Raw genomic sequence first — 17,931 nt, 5'->3', positions numbered from 1 at the left:
CAACAGAAACACTGCAAATAATGGAACCTATATCCATACAAATGGGAACTAAATGTATCAGCAAGTACACGCCTTGGCAGAGATCATTTTGTTACTCTTAACCACAATGTGTTCACATTTCTTACACTGAGGAAAATAAACAAATAAAACAGCTGTAGAAGCAAAACAGTAACAACAAACTTCAATACTAAGTATTACAGTTTGTACGGGTGGCAAATAATGAAAAATTTGCTTGATGTAACCCTGACAACAACAACAAAAAATTAAACTTCTAGGGGCAGACTGATAGCTACCTCCATTTTGCTGATTATGATCAGGTTATGACTGGGTGCATAAGCGGCACAGGTTTCAACACCAGTCATTTGTGCTGAACATATGGGAGCTGTCTTCCTCTTGATCTTTTTGAATCGGTTTCAATTTTTCTTTGCACCAGCACTCTGCCAAAGTTGGCTACAAATCTGCCTTGGGTATGCAAAAATCTCTCCAGAAATGGTGGCTGCATAGCACAGGCCTGTGCTTGCTCGCCTGACAGCTTGGCTCTGGTTGTGCTGAACACCATGCACTCTGCAGGGAGTTAAACAAGCCCAGAGATAACTCCATACTGCAGGAACAGGACCAGCTAGGCCTTAGCATAACTGAGCTAAACCAGCCTACTGAAACATTGCCAAACAGCCAGGGATCAGGTTAGGAAAGCCCAAACCCATTTAGAATTAAATTTGGCCAGGGACTTCAAGGGCAACAAGAAAGGGTTCTACCGGTACATCACTGATAAAAGGAAGACTAGGGAAATTGTGGGCCCTCTCCTGAAGGAAACAGGATACCTGGTCACCTGGAATATGAAGAAGGCTGAGGCCTAAAGACTATTTTGCCTCAGTCTTCACCAACAAGAGCTCCAGCCACATTGTCTGGGCCCCAGAAGGCAAAGGCAGGAACTGAAAGAATGATGAACTGCCCCGTGTAGATCAGGTTCAAGACCACCTAAGGAACCTGAAAGTACACAAATCCATGGGACCCGATGCGATACAATCGCAGGTCCTGAGGGAACTGGTGGAAGTTGCTAAGCCACTGTCCATCACATTTGAGAAGCTGTGGTAGTCCAGTGAACTTCCCATTGACTGGAAGAGGGGAAACATAACACCCATTTTTAAAAAGGGAAAAAAGGAAGACCCAGGAAAAGACAGGCCACTCATTCTCACCTCTGTGCCTGGCAAGGTCATGGAGCAGATCCTCCTGGAAACTCTGCTAAGGCACATGGAAAGTAAGGAGGTGACTGGTGATGGCCAACGTGGCTCCACTAAGGGCGGATCATGCCTTACAAATCTGGTGGCATTCTACGACGGGGTTACAGCACTGGTGGATAGGGGAAGAGGAACTGACATCACCTACCTGGACTTGTGCAAAGCACTTGACACTGTCCCCCATAATATCATTGTCTCTAAAGTCGAGAAATATGGACTTGATGGCTGGACCACTCAGTGGGTAAGGAACTGGCTGGGTGGTCGCACTCAGAGTTGCTGTCAACAGCTCGATGTCCAGGTGGAGACCAGTGAAGAACTGTGTTCCTCAGTGGTCAGTGCTGGGACCAGCACTGTTTAACATCTTTGTCAGTGACATGGACAGTGGGATTGAGCGCACCCTCGGCAAGTTTGCTGATGAGACCAAGCTGCTTGGTGTGGTCAACACACTGGAGGGAAGGGCTGCCATCCAGAGAGACCTGGACAGGACTGAGAGGTGGGCCTGGGCAAACCTCATGAGGTTCAACAAGGCCAAGTGCAAGGGCCTGCACCTGGGTCGGGGCAATCCCAAGCACAAACACAGGCTGGGCGATGAGTGGAAAGAGAGCATCCTTGAAGAGAAGGCCCTGGGGGTACTGGTGGATGAAAAACTGAACACGAGCCAGCAATGTGCGCTTGCAGCCCAGAAAACCAACCGTACCCTGGGCTGCACCAAAAGCAGCGTGGCCAGCAGGGTGATGGAGGGGATTGTCCCCCTCTGCTCTGCTCTCATGAGACCTCACCTGGAGTCCTGCTTTCAGCTCTGGGGCCCCCAGCATAAGGAGGACATGGACCTATTAGAACAAGTCCAGAGGAGGGCCACCAAGATGATGAAGGTGCTGGAGCACCTCTCCAACAAAGGCTGAGGGAGTTTGGGTTGTTCTGCTTGGAGAGGGGGAGGCTCTGGGGAGACCTTACAGCAGCCTTCCAGTGCCTACAGTGGGCTGCAAGAAAACTGGGGAGGGACTCTTTGTCAGGGGGTGTAAGGATAGGACAAGGGCTAATGGCTTAAAGCTAAAAGAGAGTAGGTTTAGATTGGGTGTAAGGAGGAAATTCTTTACTATGAGGGTGGTGAGGCACTGGAACAGGTTGCCCAGAGAAGCTGTGGATGCCCCATCCCTGGAAGTGTTCAAGGCCAGGTTGGATGGGGCTTTGAGCAACCTGGTCTGGTGGGAGGTATTGTGCCCATGGCAAGAGGGCTGGAACTAGATGATATTTAAGGTCCCTTCCAACCCAAACCATTCTATGATTCAGAGAATCCTGGATTGTGTTTATCCTTACAGTCACAGCTTCATTGGCCTCAAATCTAAAATGAACAGAGCCTTAAATACAGACTCTTATAACACATTTGGAGAAGCAGAGTAGAGTTGTTCCCAGCATTTTTTTCTACTGAAGTCTCATTTACTACTGATATTTCTTACCTGCGTGACTGCAAAAGGGTCCGATCAGTTCCAAACTGGGAAGAAAGTAGCTGGCCTTTTAAAGGTGCAACAGGTCCTGTGAGTAGAGTGTTTCTTAGAGAGCCCATGGAAATTTTGACTAAGGTTTATGCTGTCAGGGATTTTACTCAGCTCCACTGGATTTTTTTTTTTGTCTTAGCAAGGATGGGATACAACTGAAAATCTTTAATATGCACAGCCACCTCTCAAAAGCTTCTTACATCTTTTAGGCTACTAAACAGACTTTGTTGCTAAAAATCAACTAGTCTTCATTTTGGCTTTTTCCTTCAGTATAGTCTCATTGTTTTAATCAATTTCACAATTTCTCAGAAAACAGTGATTCCATCTTATGCAGAAGTATATACAGGAAATTCCTGTGAGCAGGCATATATTCCTATTAAACTAGTTCCATCCTTCCCTAAAACAGTAGTATATGCTGGATGCAAAGCCAGGTGTCAGTGTAAACAGATTCCCCCACACTCAGTATTTTGTTGCCATAAACATGCAACATTTCTGTTGGTTGATGAAAGAGTATCATCTACTTTGCTTTGATGTTTGGTGCTGATTATCACAAGAGCAAACATAAGTGCCTATTGGTAAAGGAAAGCTTTGTCTTGATGGGCCCAGAATTTCCTCTCTCATGTCATTTCTAAATACTTCTGCTCTTCTTTTAGAAGTTTAGGCAAAATATTCAGCACCTACCAGTCTCGAAGCTTTTTAAGTGGAAACAAATGACAATTTCTCTTTGTTTGATGAGACGTTCCTTTTGATTGCACAAATATATTAGGGAGTGTGGATGTTTATTAACATGCTTTAAATGAAATACGACAACACAGTAAGAGGATGAACGAGAATAAAGCACCTTGCAAGAAGTCTGTGTTCCGTCTCCTGGGATGAAACTATGCTGAGATATTCCCACATCAAGCAGTGCTATGCACCCTGAGCCATGACTAATCTGGTAGATCATTAACAGCCATTTGGGAGAATGGTGCATTTAGCCTATCGAGTTCATCCACCTGTGGGGGGTGATGCATTATAACCTCATGGTCCTCTGAAACGTCATCACCCACAGTGACTAAGTTTGTTAGAGATTTGCTCCGAACACATTGGAAATCAACATGACGGCTTTTGCCCTCTTCCTTTTCCCAGGACATCTGAATGAACGGCCGTTGAACATAGTTGTATATCACTTCCGACCGACCGCCAGGCCTCCTTTTCACCTTCTCTTTACAGGTGGGATATCCTGAAAACACAGACAGCCAGTCAGTTGCACTAAAGGATCACATAAGAACGGCCACGTAGGAGCGATTACAGGGGCATGGTGAACTGAGTAGACAAATGCTCACATTCCACATTCACCATTAGTGACTTACAAGACTGCTTTCTTTTCCCCTGAAAAGATGATGTAGCACTGTGATTAATCATAAAATCAATGGCTGCACAGCATTAGCCATTTTGTGGGCATATGTGACCCGTATCCCCTGCTTCTGACCCCTGGTAATACAGTTAGCATAACCAATGATAAGACAAACATTCATAACATGTAAGCAGGCTGATCATGCATCATCCTCCCTGCTTTCTCTTTCCCTTTCTGCTGCCAGGGTATGGGGACACCCATTAACAGGGTAATTAAGCCATTAGCGTAATCAAAGCCCAGGTGCTGGGTTGCCAGAAAGTGGTGACGCCTGTCATGGAACCAAGGCATAAAAGCTCATGAGATAGGGCCTATAAAATCATGAAGCATCAAGCACGTGGGACTTAGACCTAAACTGCTACTGGACAGCACAATCTATGATCCCCCTGTGACCAGGGATACCTCCAGCTTCATCTGAGGACTGAGTAATTTATGTTCTTTTAGGTAAAATCTAGGTCTAGGTTTCAATTACTGTTTCACACACTGGTTAATAATATTTTGACCTGATCTGGTCCAGGTAACTGAAATGTCTGTGTAACTATGAATTTTAGAAATTCTGCGCTACACTAATAATAAGCTACGCTGCTTGCTAACATTTTAGCAAATACTAAATCTCTTAACTGTAACTGCAACCCTGTAACCAGTACTCATTCTGCCAAGGATCCCTAGAAGAACTTGCCTGTCCTTTGTAGTGCTGGGTGACAGCATGAAAGTACAACAGTCTCCCAGGATGTAGCACAACGTTCTCAAAGCTCTCTAAGGGATCAGCAGGAATGCTGGATGCAAGGTTTTAGTTTTATTGTCTTCCTAAAGAGAGAAGGCTTACTGGTACAGGATATTTTCCCTTAGCTTTTAAGCCTCCTGGCCAATTTCTGTGTAACATGATAGAGGTGAAGGAAGATGCTCAGTTTTTAGTAATTTTACAAAAATAATGCTTAGTAAAAGAGAGCTTTTGGTACCCCTCCACGCATTACAGTCTGCAGTACACCACAGAACCCCCATGGGAGCCCTCCCCTGACACAAACCTGGAGGAAAATAGGCTTTACACACTACAGTCACCAGTTTTACAGTTTCCCTTGCTGATGAAATACTTTACCTTCAATTCCAATGCGTATATTTTTGAGGCCCCGTTCCTTTAACACGGCTTTTGCAACATCACGGTTCTCAATGTACTTGAAGAATCTGTACAGTTTGGAACTGTAAAGGACTTGAGAAATAAAAAGGGTAATTAGAACCTTCAAGGAAGGACCTTCACCCTGTTACACACTCGGCTGTGGGGGTGACAAAAAAGCAGGTCTGATTTCCAGTAACTGCTTCTCATCACTAGGTATCTGTTCTCATCACTAGGTTTAGCTATGATTCCTTGGTGGCAGTGTAGTGATACACATTACATTCTGGATAGACGGGTGGTGATGTGTGTATAAAGTAAAGAGTATTCAGTCACCAGGGAGCCAGCAAAAGGCTGGAGGGGAGGCAGTAAACAAATGCAAAAGATGCAGTGAGCGCTGTCTGTTACAACTGCAGGCACTCAAACCAAAGCTGTAACTAGACAGATTGGTATCCTGACTCTAGCAGCAGCCAATTCAGAAGGAATGTACAAAACAGGACATCATATGCCAGCCTCTCCTCCTGGAGAAAGACTACTGTTTAGACAATGGGTCCTAGTGGCCATATGTCTGTGTGTGAACTGAACAAGCAGCCAGCAGCTCCAATGTAGAGTCCTTACTTTGTGAGTACTCCTCGCCCATTGGAGGTGGATGATCTTCATCCCAGTCCACAGTGTCTTCATCTGTCAGCACGACGATATGGCATTCACGTTCCCCTTTCCTGGCACTATCCACCATTATAGGCAGAATTAGCTCCTCCAGGTAGCTGTCAAACTGCTTGTGAGCACCATCATTGGAGAGCTCATGTAACAGAGCACCTAATAAGACGTACATCACATGATGAGCTTTTTCTTTTTTTTACACATGCATGTATACATATGCATACAGTACGAAAATATGTTCCAGACCTACAGTTTCCTAATACATTCAAGAGCATAGCCCTCATTCTTCATTACAGAAACTCCTCAACATATGTTCAGATGCATCAATAGTCTCCAGAACCGGAAAAAAAAATCAAATATGAGACTGCATTTTGAATGGGATGCAAATTATACTGTAGAACCATTACACTACCATAAAAAAACACCAAGGTCCAATCAATAAAGTGAAATAAGAGACAAGTTAGTTTTTATACTTAACTTGAATTTCCAGCAACCATCTCTGACCTTGAAAGCACATTTTCTGCCTTGTCTGTGATTGTTCATCAGAACAGTAGGAAATTCCAAGGCCTGTGCTATGTTATCATGTCCCATTCCAGCATAGGGCCTTTTACCGATTTGCCTACATTAGAAGTACTTTCCGCCCCCCCCCCCCTCCCCAAGCATACCCTCCAAAAAGCTTCTCCCAATCAGATTCCTTCACAACTAGGAACTCTCTACTGCTTTCCTACCTCAGTGTTTTTCACACCTACTCTGCCCATTCATCTTTCTGCTTAAATTATTCTCAATTTTCTGATATGTTTTAGATGGGGATTATAAACCTGCTTTTAGCCTTCATTTTACTTGGCTGTAACAGCAAGCTCTTCTACTCTCCTCTCATAACAGAGGCTGGGAAGAATTTTTACAATTTCAGTTTGCTTTTCTGAGCAAAATGTCTGTTCTGTAAGATTAAATCAGTTCACTTTTGGTTGATGAAACAACAAAAAAAAGGAAGCTGTTTAAATGCAACACACACGAGTGGAGTCCACACCCTCATGTTTAGACTAAAGCATGTAAGAACCACACTGAATCAGTATGATAGTGCTCAACACCATGCAGATAATCTCATAAGAGCTGATTTTATCTTTATACTTACTTAAATCTTGACATTTGATTGTGTTGAAGTCAAAGTTTATGCAGAGATAATCGCATGTGTCTCTAAGGTCTGGGATGGAAATTCCATCAGGACAGTTAATGATTCCGGTTTTGTAATAATCCTGCAAATAAAAGGCCAGTTTTGGGTGAGAAAAATAAAAATAGTGTGAACTGATCATTTTTAATTAGCTTTTTGTTTTGTTGATGAACACTTTTTGTTTGTGGAGTTTCAGGGACTGTAAATAGCTCTGTAAACAGTAGAAACAGCCCTGCCTGTCTGAAAACAGGCATCTCTTCACAGATCCTCTAGGGTCTGATAAACTGTGAGCTCCAGTTAAAACTTCCCATGAAGTAGAGTTTCATAACATCTCATATGCAATATGCACTTATAAGTACTACAAAGGCAGAACAGAGCCCAGGAACTACAACGGCATGACATGGGAAAAGTAAAAGGCAACATGAGCAAATATCTGTGATGTTGACTCACACCAAAACTGACTACTTTTTCTTGTTCATAATCACAATGCAAAACAGTAATAAAAGAATATGTCCTGGGGGTATGCAGCTGCCTGGGAGATAGCTCAGCTTTGCACATGTGACAAATCAATCTTTTTTTTTTTTTTTCCTCCCCTCTATTCTGCAAAAATCATCTTACCAGCACAGTCCGGAACACAGCTGAGCTAATTCCTTCTGCAATTTCATATTCTCCTTTTTCATTTGGCCTGGTGAAATTATATTCTCTTCCTGGTCCGAACATTCTGAACAGATATACACAAGTTTACATAAGTGCACAAGTAAATTTAAATTCATTCTTTCTAAAGACCAATAGGTGCAATGAGTTTAAACAAAACCAGGAGTGACACCTATACACAGTAACTTGAAACCAATACTCGAATCTCTTACATAGTAAATAAACAAAAGAGCTGTCTCAGCTAAATCTTGCTACAGCTGGACTCTGTTGCTATAGCTACCGTATTGCATGGAACAAGTCATAGCTCAAAGAAACAGACCATTCAACCCTGGGTCAGAAAACTCCCTGTGGATAAAGCCCTTTCACTGGAGATATGCAAGATAACGCTCACATGCCTTTTGATCGCTTGCTTTACATTACAACCTGCAAGAGTCATCAGCCCAACAGAATCAGACTCTCTGTCAAGGGACAGGGGTGAAGGTGCTGGCTATACAGAAAATAAATGCTTCTTTTTACATTAACAGAGTCCAATCTGTAATGCGTCTTACAGGGAGCTGAATGACTTCTTCCGTGGGAGAGTACTAAAAGATAACAGCAGGAGAAGGAGATGAAGCATGATCTTTTTCCCTATTACGGAAGGAATTAAGTTACCAGTTGTCAACAGGTGTACTACTTATGAGCAAGGCAAACACTTGGGGAGAAGGCAAAAGCAAACCGTGTCTAGCTAGAAGTGCTCAATTTGAAGGAAGATGACTGAAGACACAAACATTATCTAGAGAACTACCAAGGCGCTCGCTCTCTCTACATCTGGTCACGTCTTCAAGGCCTTACTAACAGGCAGGTTCTGAATGAAGTCAAACTTGCTCCACTTGTGCATACAGATGAGATCATAACACAAACATTACAGGTTTATTACACTTCAGCAAACATTTGACCCTCTTGAGGTGTCTTGAAAATGGTGGAAATCATCTACCTTCCCAGCATAGTATCAGGGTGAGCAGTGAAAATCTGTGGGTTCACTGCAAATCGAGTGCCATCTACCACAAGTGTCACTTTCTCTGGAGTCACTGTCTGTGAGTTGATGCTTGAAGACAAAGCGCTGCATCCATGGCGTTCCTGGGTATTAAAATATTCAGTCTGTCTTTTACTTCCATCTTGAAAATGGCAGTTGTGTGTATCTTCAGAAGCAGACAACATGTTGCTGATCTGGGGACTCACTGGACAAGCAGTATGTCGGCATTCAGAATCTAAGCCTGATAGAGACAAATACTGTAGAGGTGAAACATAGTTTACTGAAGAACTTCATTTAATAGTAATGCTTCTTACTGCAATGAGAAAACCGAATTATACAGTAACAAAGGATGTCAATATACTAACTGTCAGAATGATGTTATATGACATAAGGCTAGGCTGTATTTTCAAACTGAGTCAGGAGTTGCCTTGTGGATAAAGAATTACCCCATGCTTAATGCTACTTATAAAATCGAGATGGATTCCATTGCTAAAGAGCAGGAGCACAGGAATTAAAGAAGGCCAGGAATACATGAACACAGTATGCCTGATACTGACAACTAACACATAGCTAAAAATTGAACACCCCACAAAAAAACAAAAACAACAAAAAAAACCACCACACCTCCCTTGAAGATTAGCATAAGGTAAAGAATTATCCTCACCCTCAGTCCTAGGACCTGCAGATGGGCTATGACCTCCTAGCACCACATTACTTTTTCCTGACTCGTGGTCTGCTGCAGTTACGTCTTCCACAGAGCAGCTGGACTCCAGACTTCTTGACCAGTCTGTCCCACCAGCACAGTTAACGTTCATGCTGGGCCTCCGTGATGTTAGGTGTTGACTGCGTTTCCTAAGAGAAGAGCTAGGAGAGAAAACATCAGGTTGTTAGTTTTGGAAGGAGCTCTCAAGCAGCAAAGCTCAAATCCCTGTATCTGGTACTGCGAGCAAAGTCCTCAGGGTCAAAAGGCACTTCTACTGTCTTAACTGAGCTTTGGAGAGGCTTCTGATGCTATTCATGCCTGTACACTAACCTAGAGAGGGAAAAAAGGAGGAGGGGGTTAAAGTAACCAAGGGTCTATTTCACCTATAGCCCTTTGATATTTTTATTTATTTATTTATTTATTTTAAGTCTAAAACCACTGATGTCTTCAGATCACACGCGTTCCTGCAAGTAACTTACTAGCCATTGCCTGAACTCCAGCCAACTACAGCTCTTCAAAATATTTCTGAATCTCTCAATTCCCAGGACTAGCAAAAGAGAGCTCTGTAACTTTGCTGTAGCGTGGACTGTAACAGTTGCCCAGATAAAAGTTCAGGCATTCAGGTTTGGCTAGAAGGTTCCCTACTCCCAGACACCTCGTCTTCCTCTTCCTCGATTTATCCCCCTCCTGTCACATAGGGCTCACCCCCACTGCTGAACCCAATACAGACCTACAATAAAACATCAGGCAGAACAGCCATGACTGCAGCAGCCTTATACATATCACACCTTGGCTTTGCCTGATATACGCAGCACTTTAACCATTGCTATTCAAATCTTAAATATCACTCCAGAATATGCTCTTAGATGTCTTCCTTTTTACTGTTTTGGTCCCTTCAGTTAAATTCGTCTTTCTTGTTCCCGTTTTTAAGACTCTCTTCCGCTCTGTTCTCACTTCACTCCATTACTTTGTATCTCCCAACAGATTGCTTCTGCTGTCTCTTTCCCTCATTCTCTCCCTTGCACGTTTTTTCCCCCTGCTATTGACTTGGACAAGAAATAGCTCTCCTTCCTTGGCTCCGAGCGTTTTCTTTTCACTCTCTCAAACACAAAACACTGATTTTCTTCATAATGAATTTACCCAGTAACACTCTCCCAACTCCCATGTGTTTTTTTTCTTGGCTGCTTGAAGACTCCTGTGCTCACAGGTGCCAGCTAAAAAGCATGGCAGAGCACTGACATGGCTCAACATAAACCAGACGAAAAACAGGTCTAATAAAACAAAATGATAAATAAGAGTTGGCAAGCTTTATGGTCAAAACATACTGGCGATAAAGACTGTATGAGCAGTTCAGTGGTCAGTTTCAAGCCCACTGTTAGTTGCAGTCTGTGAAAGCATTTCATTCTTAATTAGGAATTTTAAAAGGGATAGCATTCCTTCCTCTTGTTGCCTAAAGCAAATACTAAGTCGTCAGCATTATTATCCGTATATTTTTAGAAAATCTGTTGCTTACACATCATGTGATATTCATCAGAAGGAAGACTTCAGGCAACAGCAAAACCACATGAAAAGCTTTTTTTTTTTTTTTTTAAAAAAAAGGCCCTGGCTGGTAAGAACAGCAACAAGAGAAGCCTACAAGGCTCATGTTAGCTCCAGCAAACTTAACAGCTTGCATGACATCGCTATCCCACTCTCACCAATTACCAAGCACTGACCGGGGCTGTCATCACATCCCGAAAAAAACCTCTCCCACTACTTTCCGAGCTGTGGTTGTGTGCACCCCAGGGAGCCCCCTCAGCAGTCTCATCAGAAACCTCAAGGCTGCCTTGCCTGCATTCACGCATGCACAAACCAATCTCCTGTTGCCTGAGCAAAGGGCACCACAACCCTGCTGAGAATAAGCCCCTGCGATCTTTTGCCCTCTTCTCTCATGTGTCAGAGCGGCAAAGAGGTAGTAAGAAAGGCCAGCAGCCCTCTTGTGGGCCATGGGTTTGTGGAGTCACAGAATCATGGAATATCCTGAGATGGAAGGGACCCACAAGGATAAAGTCCCCACTATCTAAGCAGAACACACTACCGTAAGAATTGCATGCACGTCGCACAAACTGTCCCACTCATACAACTACAGGATAAACCAACCGTCCGAGGAACAATCTGCGTAAACGAATAAACAGAGAATATGCAGAAAAAAGTTTGGAATAGCCCTCTACCCCCAATTTAAAACAAACAATTGTACAAAACCTCAGGAAAAAAAAGACTTTAAATCAATTTCAGAACTGACAATTTCAAAAGCAACAGAAAAAATAAACCGTTCCTCTATTTTATACAGCCTATTGTAATTACTGCGAGGAAGCAGAGCTGTCCAGACTGCAGATATTAACCTATTTACACAACTAATGTTGTGGGTTTTGTGGTTTGAAACATTCACTGAATGGCATACATCATAGTTATGCTCTATTTTTTGACCAAAATGTTTTAAAATCTGGTACTGCAAGCTTAAACATATTTCTAAAAGCTGCAGTTTGATTTACTTAGGCAAAGGTGTTTTGAGATGGGGGAAATGCAAGGTCTTTGTAGCACAGATAAGGGATCTTCTTGGGAAAGCCCTTCACGTGATCAGTGCCTGAGATTAGCTACTCACACAGCGGAAGGCAAACAGCACCCTGGGTCCCCCTTCCCCCACCTTTTCCATACAGAAACAAGCTCCCCGGTACAACTGAGGTGCCACCATGCTTGCCTGGGAACAGACTTTGCTCTGCGAAGTGAGAACTCTATGAAGCAAACTCGATAAGCATAAAATGTACTTATGCCTCTTTCTGTCAAGACAACTTTGTCAATGCAGCTCGGCCAAAAAGCCCCCCCTAAGGCACCTGAACACAAGTATTATTAGATATGTAGACACTACGTTACTTTAGTTTTCCCCCTTTTTTGCTTAATCTGCCTAACAGGATTTTAGGAAAAAAAAAGCCTCCGCTGGTTAACACCCTTCTCCTCATTCTTTTCCACTACACTATTTTTAGCACCAGTGAAGGATGCACAAGCTAAGAGAAGATTCGGAAACAAATGCTCTTCACAACTGTGGTGGTTCTCATCAGCATCAAGCCTGATTTTCATCATTGATCTACAGAGAGATGAATGTTCAGCCATGCTGATAATCACACTTGGGCCCGGCTAATGCTGTTTTCCTGTCTTCTGTCCCCTCTCAGCATGTCCAAATCCTATGTTACATGTCAGAAGAATTATGGCAAACAAGGAAGCATTCCTTAATGCCTTGGATCTGGCTGATAAAATAAATACCCAAACTAGTTGTTTAGCATGACAAATACATTGCAGTCATGCTCATAACCCAGAAGGGAAACTAGTACATAGACTTCAAAAGGCCATACTCAAACCTGACCAGCTTACAAATATCCTGGTTTCCCTTCATGCCTACGATCAAGGTGAACTACCCAGGGTGAGAATGAATACCTATACAAAATTATTAGCACTATTCATCTTCAAAGCTTTTTACATATATTATCTGCTTATTCCTCCTACCAGCCCTGGGAAGCACTGCAGGGAAGTCTTTTATGAGAGAAAACAAGGACAAAGAAGAGACAATCTGCAGGAGCAACCAGAGCATCAGGCCCGCTAACCAGGCGTTACTCTAACTTTTAAGACGCTGCCCTTGCTCCCTGGCTGTGCCCAGGCAGCTAACTCCCAGTTAGCAGGACAGATACTTGCAGGGTGCCATCTTCTTTTGAGGTCTGTTTCCACGCACCTTTCTACCACATGTTAAGTGTGAATAGGCTGGTACCACAGAACCGATGATAAGCAGTAAACAAATACCCTTACTGCCTTAGCTCATTTCTCAATAACTCAATTGTATGCTCAGACCTTGAGCGGCCAGGTAGGGCCCACTTTGCAGAAGAGCTGAGGACTCACAGACAGCTGGATTTAGAAGCTGGGAACTCACAAACATCAAAAGCCTAGCATCACGTTCAGCACTGAAGATCAGATCTAAACAGGCTGTGATTTTTATTTTTAGGAAAGCAAATCAGCGTCACAATGAAAAATCAAAATTCACATCTGACTCCCAGTGCCGGTTTTGCTTAGCTTGGAGCACATAGGTCTCTCCTCCCTCCAGAACAAGACCATGTTAAGAATGAGCTGTGCAACCCAAGAAGCACCTCTGTTCTCCAAACCACATGCTGAGTGTCAGGGTGAAGTCATCTTTATTAGGGCTTGTTTAAAGCTAACAATTTTGTCAGGAGAAAAATATGGCAGGGATATTTATTTTTCTTTCAAAGGAATTAGAAACAAAGTTTTATTTGACATAGCATCTGTGGCAAACACAACTCATGCTATAAGCCTTTTGCAGAGATAAAGAGACTGATCCTTGTTCTACTTAATCCTTAAGAAAGAAGTAAGCATACCAAAACGTAAAAAGGCTGGGAAAGTCTTCAAAAGATTATCCTTCCCCACCCTAATGAATCAAACAGACATCCAAACGTACTTCCCAAGGTGTAGTTCTCACCCAGCTATTAGGAGTGAAATACTCTAAACGGCCTAACTTGTTCAGACCAACATAAACTGCATGCAGGTGATGTGAGCAAAGGAAGAATGCAAATACAGGAACATTCCCAGAAAAGAAAAAAAAAAGATTTAGTTGCAGACCATTTCATTAAGCAAAAGATAAAACCAGCAGTACATACTTGCTGGATTGTAACCTCTTATTGTATGAGTTGTTCCTCATCCTTACCCCTGCTTTTTATTTATTTTTTTTAATTAATTAATTTTTTTATTTTATTTTAAGAGCAATTATAAAATAGTTTGGGAACTTCACCGAAACTTCAAATAAAAAAAAAATCATGAAAAGCTGAGCTGCCAAATTCTGTTCAAGAGCAAAACCATTTACTGTAACTACTGACAGTTTAAGCACTGCTTCACTATTGTCTAGCATGACAAGAAGTCAGAAGACAGTAGAAATAGTAGAAGCAAGTAACCTTAATTCATCACATGGTTTGAAAATGGAGAAGAATGACCACCATGCTGAACAAGTGAATCAGATGGTTAGCAGTCTTCCACTCTTACTAAACCACAGCGTAACCACTATGACTGAAATAAAACTCCAAACAACTCATTTTTAAGGTGACAACACTCCTTTAAACCTACAAAAACATTCCCACGTACAATTCTCAGAAACATGAGCAAGCAGGAAACACACGCATTCAGGGTGTGCCTGACCTAATTCTACAGTCTACGAGTTTAGAACAAGATGTATTTCTAATATAATGGCATACTTTTCAGAAAAATTTAGCCTCGCTTCAATTTCTTAAAACATATCCTTGCAACATGCAAAACGTTTCTTAAAACATAAAAGCAGAAAAACAAGTTAGCAATGACTGAATTCCTCTTCTGGAGAAAAAGAAAAGGAAACCTCACTGGCATAATTAGGATAAATAATGAGAAGCATTTCCTGAACGTAAAGATTGGCAAGTCAGCATCGGGTAGGCCTCAGCCATGAGGTAGCAGAGCACAGGGATACTCGCGTTGGGACAGACCCACGGGCCAAGGCCTCATCGTGCCGTACACAACGGGGAGAGCCCGCAGCTGGAGGCCAGATGCTGTCAGCCCTGCACCACGGCTGGGCTGGCAAACCCGGCCTCTCTCATGTAGTACTCGCAACTCGCGTTCGCCTTCACTCCGATGGATCTGCTCTTGTGTCCCCTATGCATTTTTATTTTTTTACTTAACCAAATTCCAAAAAATCACACTTGGTATGAAAAAAAATTCATGTTGGTAAGGAGGCAGCAGTCCAAGTTTCTAATTTTCATTAAAATAGTTACGTTTGCCTTTGATCACCACATGCATACTTCCCCTGAGAGAATGAGGAAGAAAAAGGTGTACTGCTCATCAGCTCAGTTCAGTGGCAATAAAAATTCCCCAGTTGCAAGAAACCATGCCAGAGGACCGTGCAGGAGAGAATAATCCAGTCATTAAGAAAGGCTGAAAGTAAGTTTCTGCTCTCTTAAAGATTGAGATCACATCTGGGGTCTCATTCTGTAAATATGAGGGTTATCCCTCATATATCCCTGAAAACAGTGGGCTTGAAATTGCATGATCATTCATGCACGATCAGAGTCACACCCTAATAAATTTGGCTCTAGCTCCTGTTCATTTCCACGTTTAACTTGGGAATCTCTAAAGATTTTTAAAAAATAGAATGGAGAAAATATGGAAAGAAAACTGTACAAAAAGGCACAGGAAAAAAGACAAACTGCTAGCCTGTGCCTGCTCTATCCTTCACGGAGCTTCCCTTCTCGCACAGGAGCCAGCAGAGAGCCTCGGCGGCCAGGAGGGCCAGCCGTCCCCCGGGGTGCACCAGGCACAGCGCCGCCGGCCGGCGAGGGAAGGGACTGTGCTGCCCTGCACTGGCGTGGCCTCACCCTGACTACTGTGTGCAGTTTTGGGCACCACAGTATAAGAAAGACATAAAGCTGTAAGAGTGTCCAAAGAAGGGTGACAAAGACGGTGAAGGGTCCGGAGGGGAAGACGTATGAGGAGCAGCTGAAGTCACCTGGTATATTCAGCCTGGAGAAGAAGAGACTGAGGGAAGGCCTCATCACGGTCTACAAGGAGAAGTGGAGGGGCAGGCACTGATCTCTGCTCTCTGGGGACAGCAACAGGACCTGAGAGAACGACTTGAAGCTGCGACAGGGGTGGTTCAGGATGGATATCGGGAAAAGGTTCTTCACCGAGAGGGTGGTCGGGCACAGAAGAGGCTCCCCAGGGCAGCGGTCACGGCACAGAGCCTGCCAGAGTTCAAAAAGTGTTTGGACAATGCTCTCAGACACATGGCCTGATTTTTTGTGTGGTCCTTCGGGGACCGAGGAGCTGGACTCAATGACCCTTGTGGGTACCTTCCAACTTGGATATTCTATGATTCTCATGCTCTGCTTTGTTCCCTTCTATATTCCCAGTAAGAGGGAATCACAGCACCTTTAACAAATTGGAATAGACAAAGTAACTATGAAAACTGACTATTAAAACATCCTTAATGTAATTTGTGTAACACCCATCTAGAGTTTAAATTGCAAGAAGCTGCTTTTCCTTTTACAAGTTCATTGAAAATAAACACAATCCTATTAACTCTTTACCTACTCAAAAATAAAGAAGGGGTTGATGAACCCACATTGTCAGTATTGCACAATTTACATGACAAGAAAAGCATTTCTTCTAAAGCAACGACAATTAACAATTAGTGGAACAATAAACAGTGAAAAAAAATCAGTTACTTCTTAAAAATTTGGCAAAAATGAACTTTGCAACAGGCCTGAAGCTACTGCTATTGAAGCATCTATATCATGTGCACACGCAGGAACAGATTTTCCAATTTAATATTGTTTTAGCTTGCCAATTTCCAATTTAAATAAAGCATTTCAAATTAGTATCCAGTGTTTTTTCTTTCAAGAAAAAAGTCCTATTATTCCTATGTTTATCTTCTCTCACATGCCGTGCATTGTAACTCTGTTTTTTTCCCATTTGTTCTAGACATCGCATGGTTCCAAATTGACAAGATTTTCTCTAACACCTCACTTCAACTCTGGACAACTAACATAAGGGTTTGTAATCAATTCCAATGAATTACAAAAATTAATTCTCTTTTATGCCCTGACATACAACCCTTTTGGCCCCTGCTTTTAATCTGTCCTCCCTGCTTTTGCCCAAATTCTATAGTCTTTAAACATCTGCAGATTCTGAAGGTCTCTCAGTGACTGGTTTTTTTGTTGTTTTTTTTTTTTCTTCCCCCAAAAGCTTTTTTTCAGTTGTCAAGCATAAACCTGGTTCCTCGCTTCCTACCTCTCTTTTGAGTATAAGACTTGTTTACGAGATCAGTTCTTCTCTTTCAGAAAGTGCCACGGGAAGGTGTCACATAAGCGAGGAAGCCAGGGTCACCTGGCTGCCCGGGGCAAGGGTACCTTAGTGCACAGACCTGAGGAACGCACCCTGCCACATGGACTCTCCACCACAGCATAATGCCAGCGCTCCTGTAGCCTCTGACACCTTTCACTGGTCAGCGCCAAGGTCTGTCAGCAAGCTGCATCTGGCACGCTGGATTACAGAGCAGGAAAGACACCGACTCTGCTGCCACAATCGTCTTGAGCCCCCATCGCTGCCCAGGCTGACTCATACATGAATGCTCAAGGCAACGTGAGATTTGGCAGGTCTGATGCTGCCCACTCGCTTGCACCTGTAGATATGCCTGTACTATATGAAAACAACATAAAAGTGCATTCGACCAAATTGCATCAGAAAGAAAAACAACCTGGAGCCTTTAACGTGCTTTTCTCATTCCTACTAATGATCTTCACTTCATTTTCTGCTGTAGGTACAAACATAACCAGACAATAAATGAGTGATTTATAGGTTGAACTAGCACAAACACATTACAAAAGGCTTTTCCCTTGTTATGAAATAGCTCTATCAATATATAGTGGACTCATTTTCCATCTGGTT

General features: G+C 42.9%; 1 protein-coding gene across 9 annotated transcripts in view; it reads right to left on the bottom strand.

Annotated features, from left to right (window-relative positions):
* Positions 1-2,985: 2,985 nt before the first annotated feature.
* The window catches only part of KCTD20 (potassium channel tetramerization domain containing 20), a 24,258-nt gene continuing 9,312 nt past the window's right edge, over positions 2,986-17,931 (bottom strand). For 7 of the 9 annotated variants that reach the window (XM_083812849.1, XM_083812847.1, XM_083812850.1 and 4 more), the window contains 7 exons: positions 9,394-9,593; positions 8,691-8,970; positions 7,682-7,784; positions 7,028-7,148; positions 5,854-6,051; positions 5,224-5,334; positions 2,986-3,956 (listed from right to left, as the gene is read on the bottom strand). In XM_083812849.1, coding sequence (XP_083668975.1) covers positions 3,664-3,956; positions 5,224-5,334; positions 5,854-6,051; positions 7,028-7,148; positions 7,682-7,784; positions 8,691-8,970; positions 9,394-9,544 — 1,257 coding nt within the window. In that variant the 5' untranslated portion in view covers positions 9,545-9,593 and the 3' untranslated portion in view covers positions 2,986-3,663. Of the gene's footprint in view, positions 3,957-5,223; positions 5,335-5,853; positions 6,052-7,027; positions 7,149-7,681; positions 7,785-8,690; positions 8,987-9,393; positions 9,594-10,572; positions 10,766-17,931 lie in introns of those variants that run through there. The other 2 variants (XM_083812851.1, XM_083812853.1) reach the window with 2 other exon arrangements.

The sequence above is a fragment of the Anser anser genome, assembly GCF_964211835.1.
Source record: "Anser anser genome assembly, chromosome: 27".
Classification (NCBI taxonomy): Eukaryota; Metazoa; Chordata; class Aves; order Anseriformes; family Anatidae; genus Anser; species Anser anser.
Note: the sequence above shows the minus strand (reverse complement) of the source record. Positions and strands in the feature narration are given on the sequence as shown.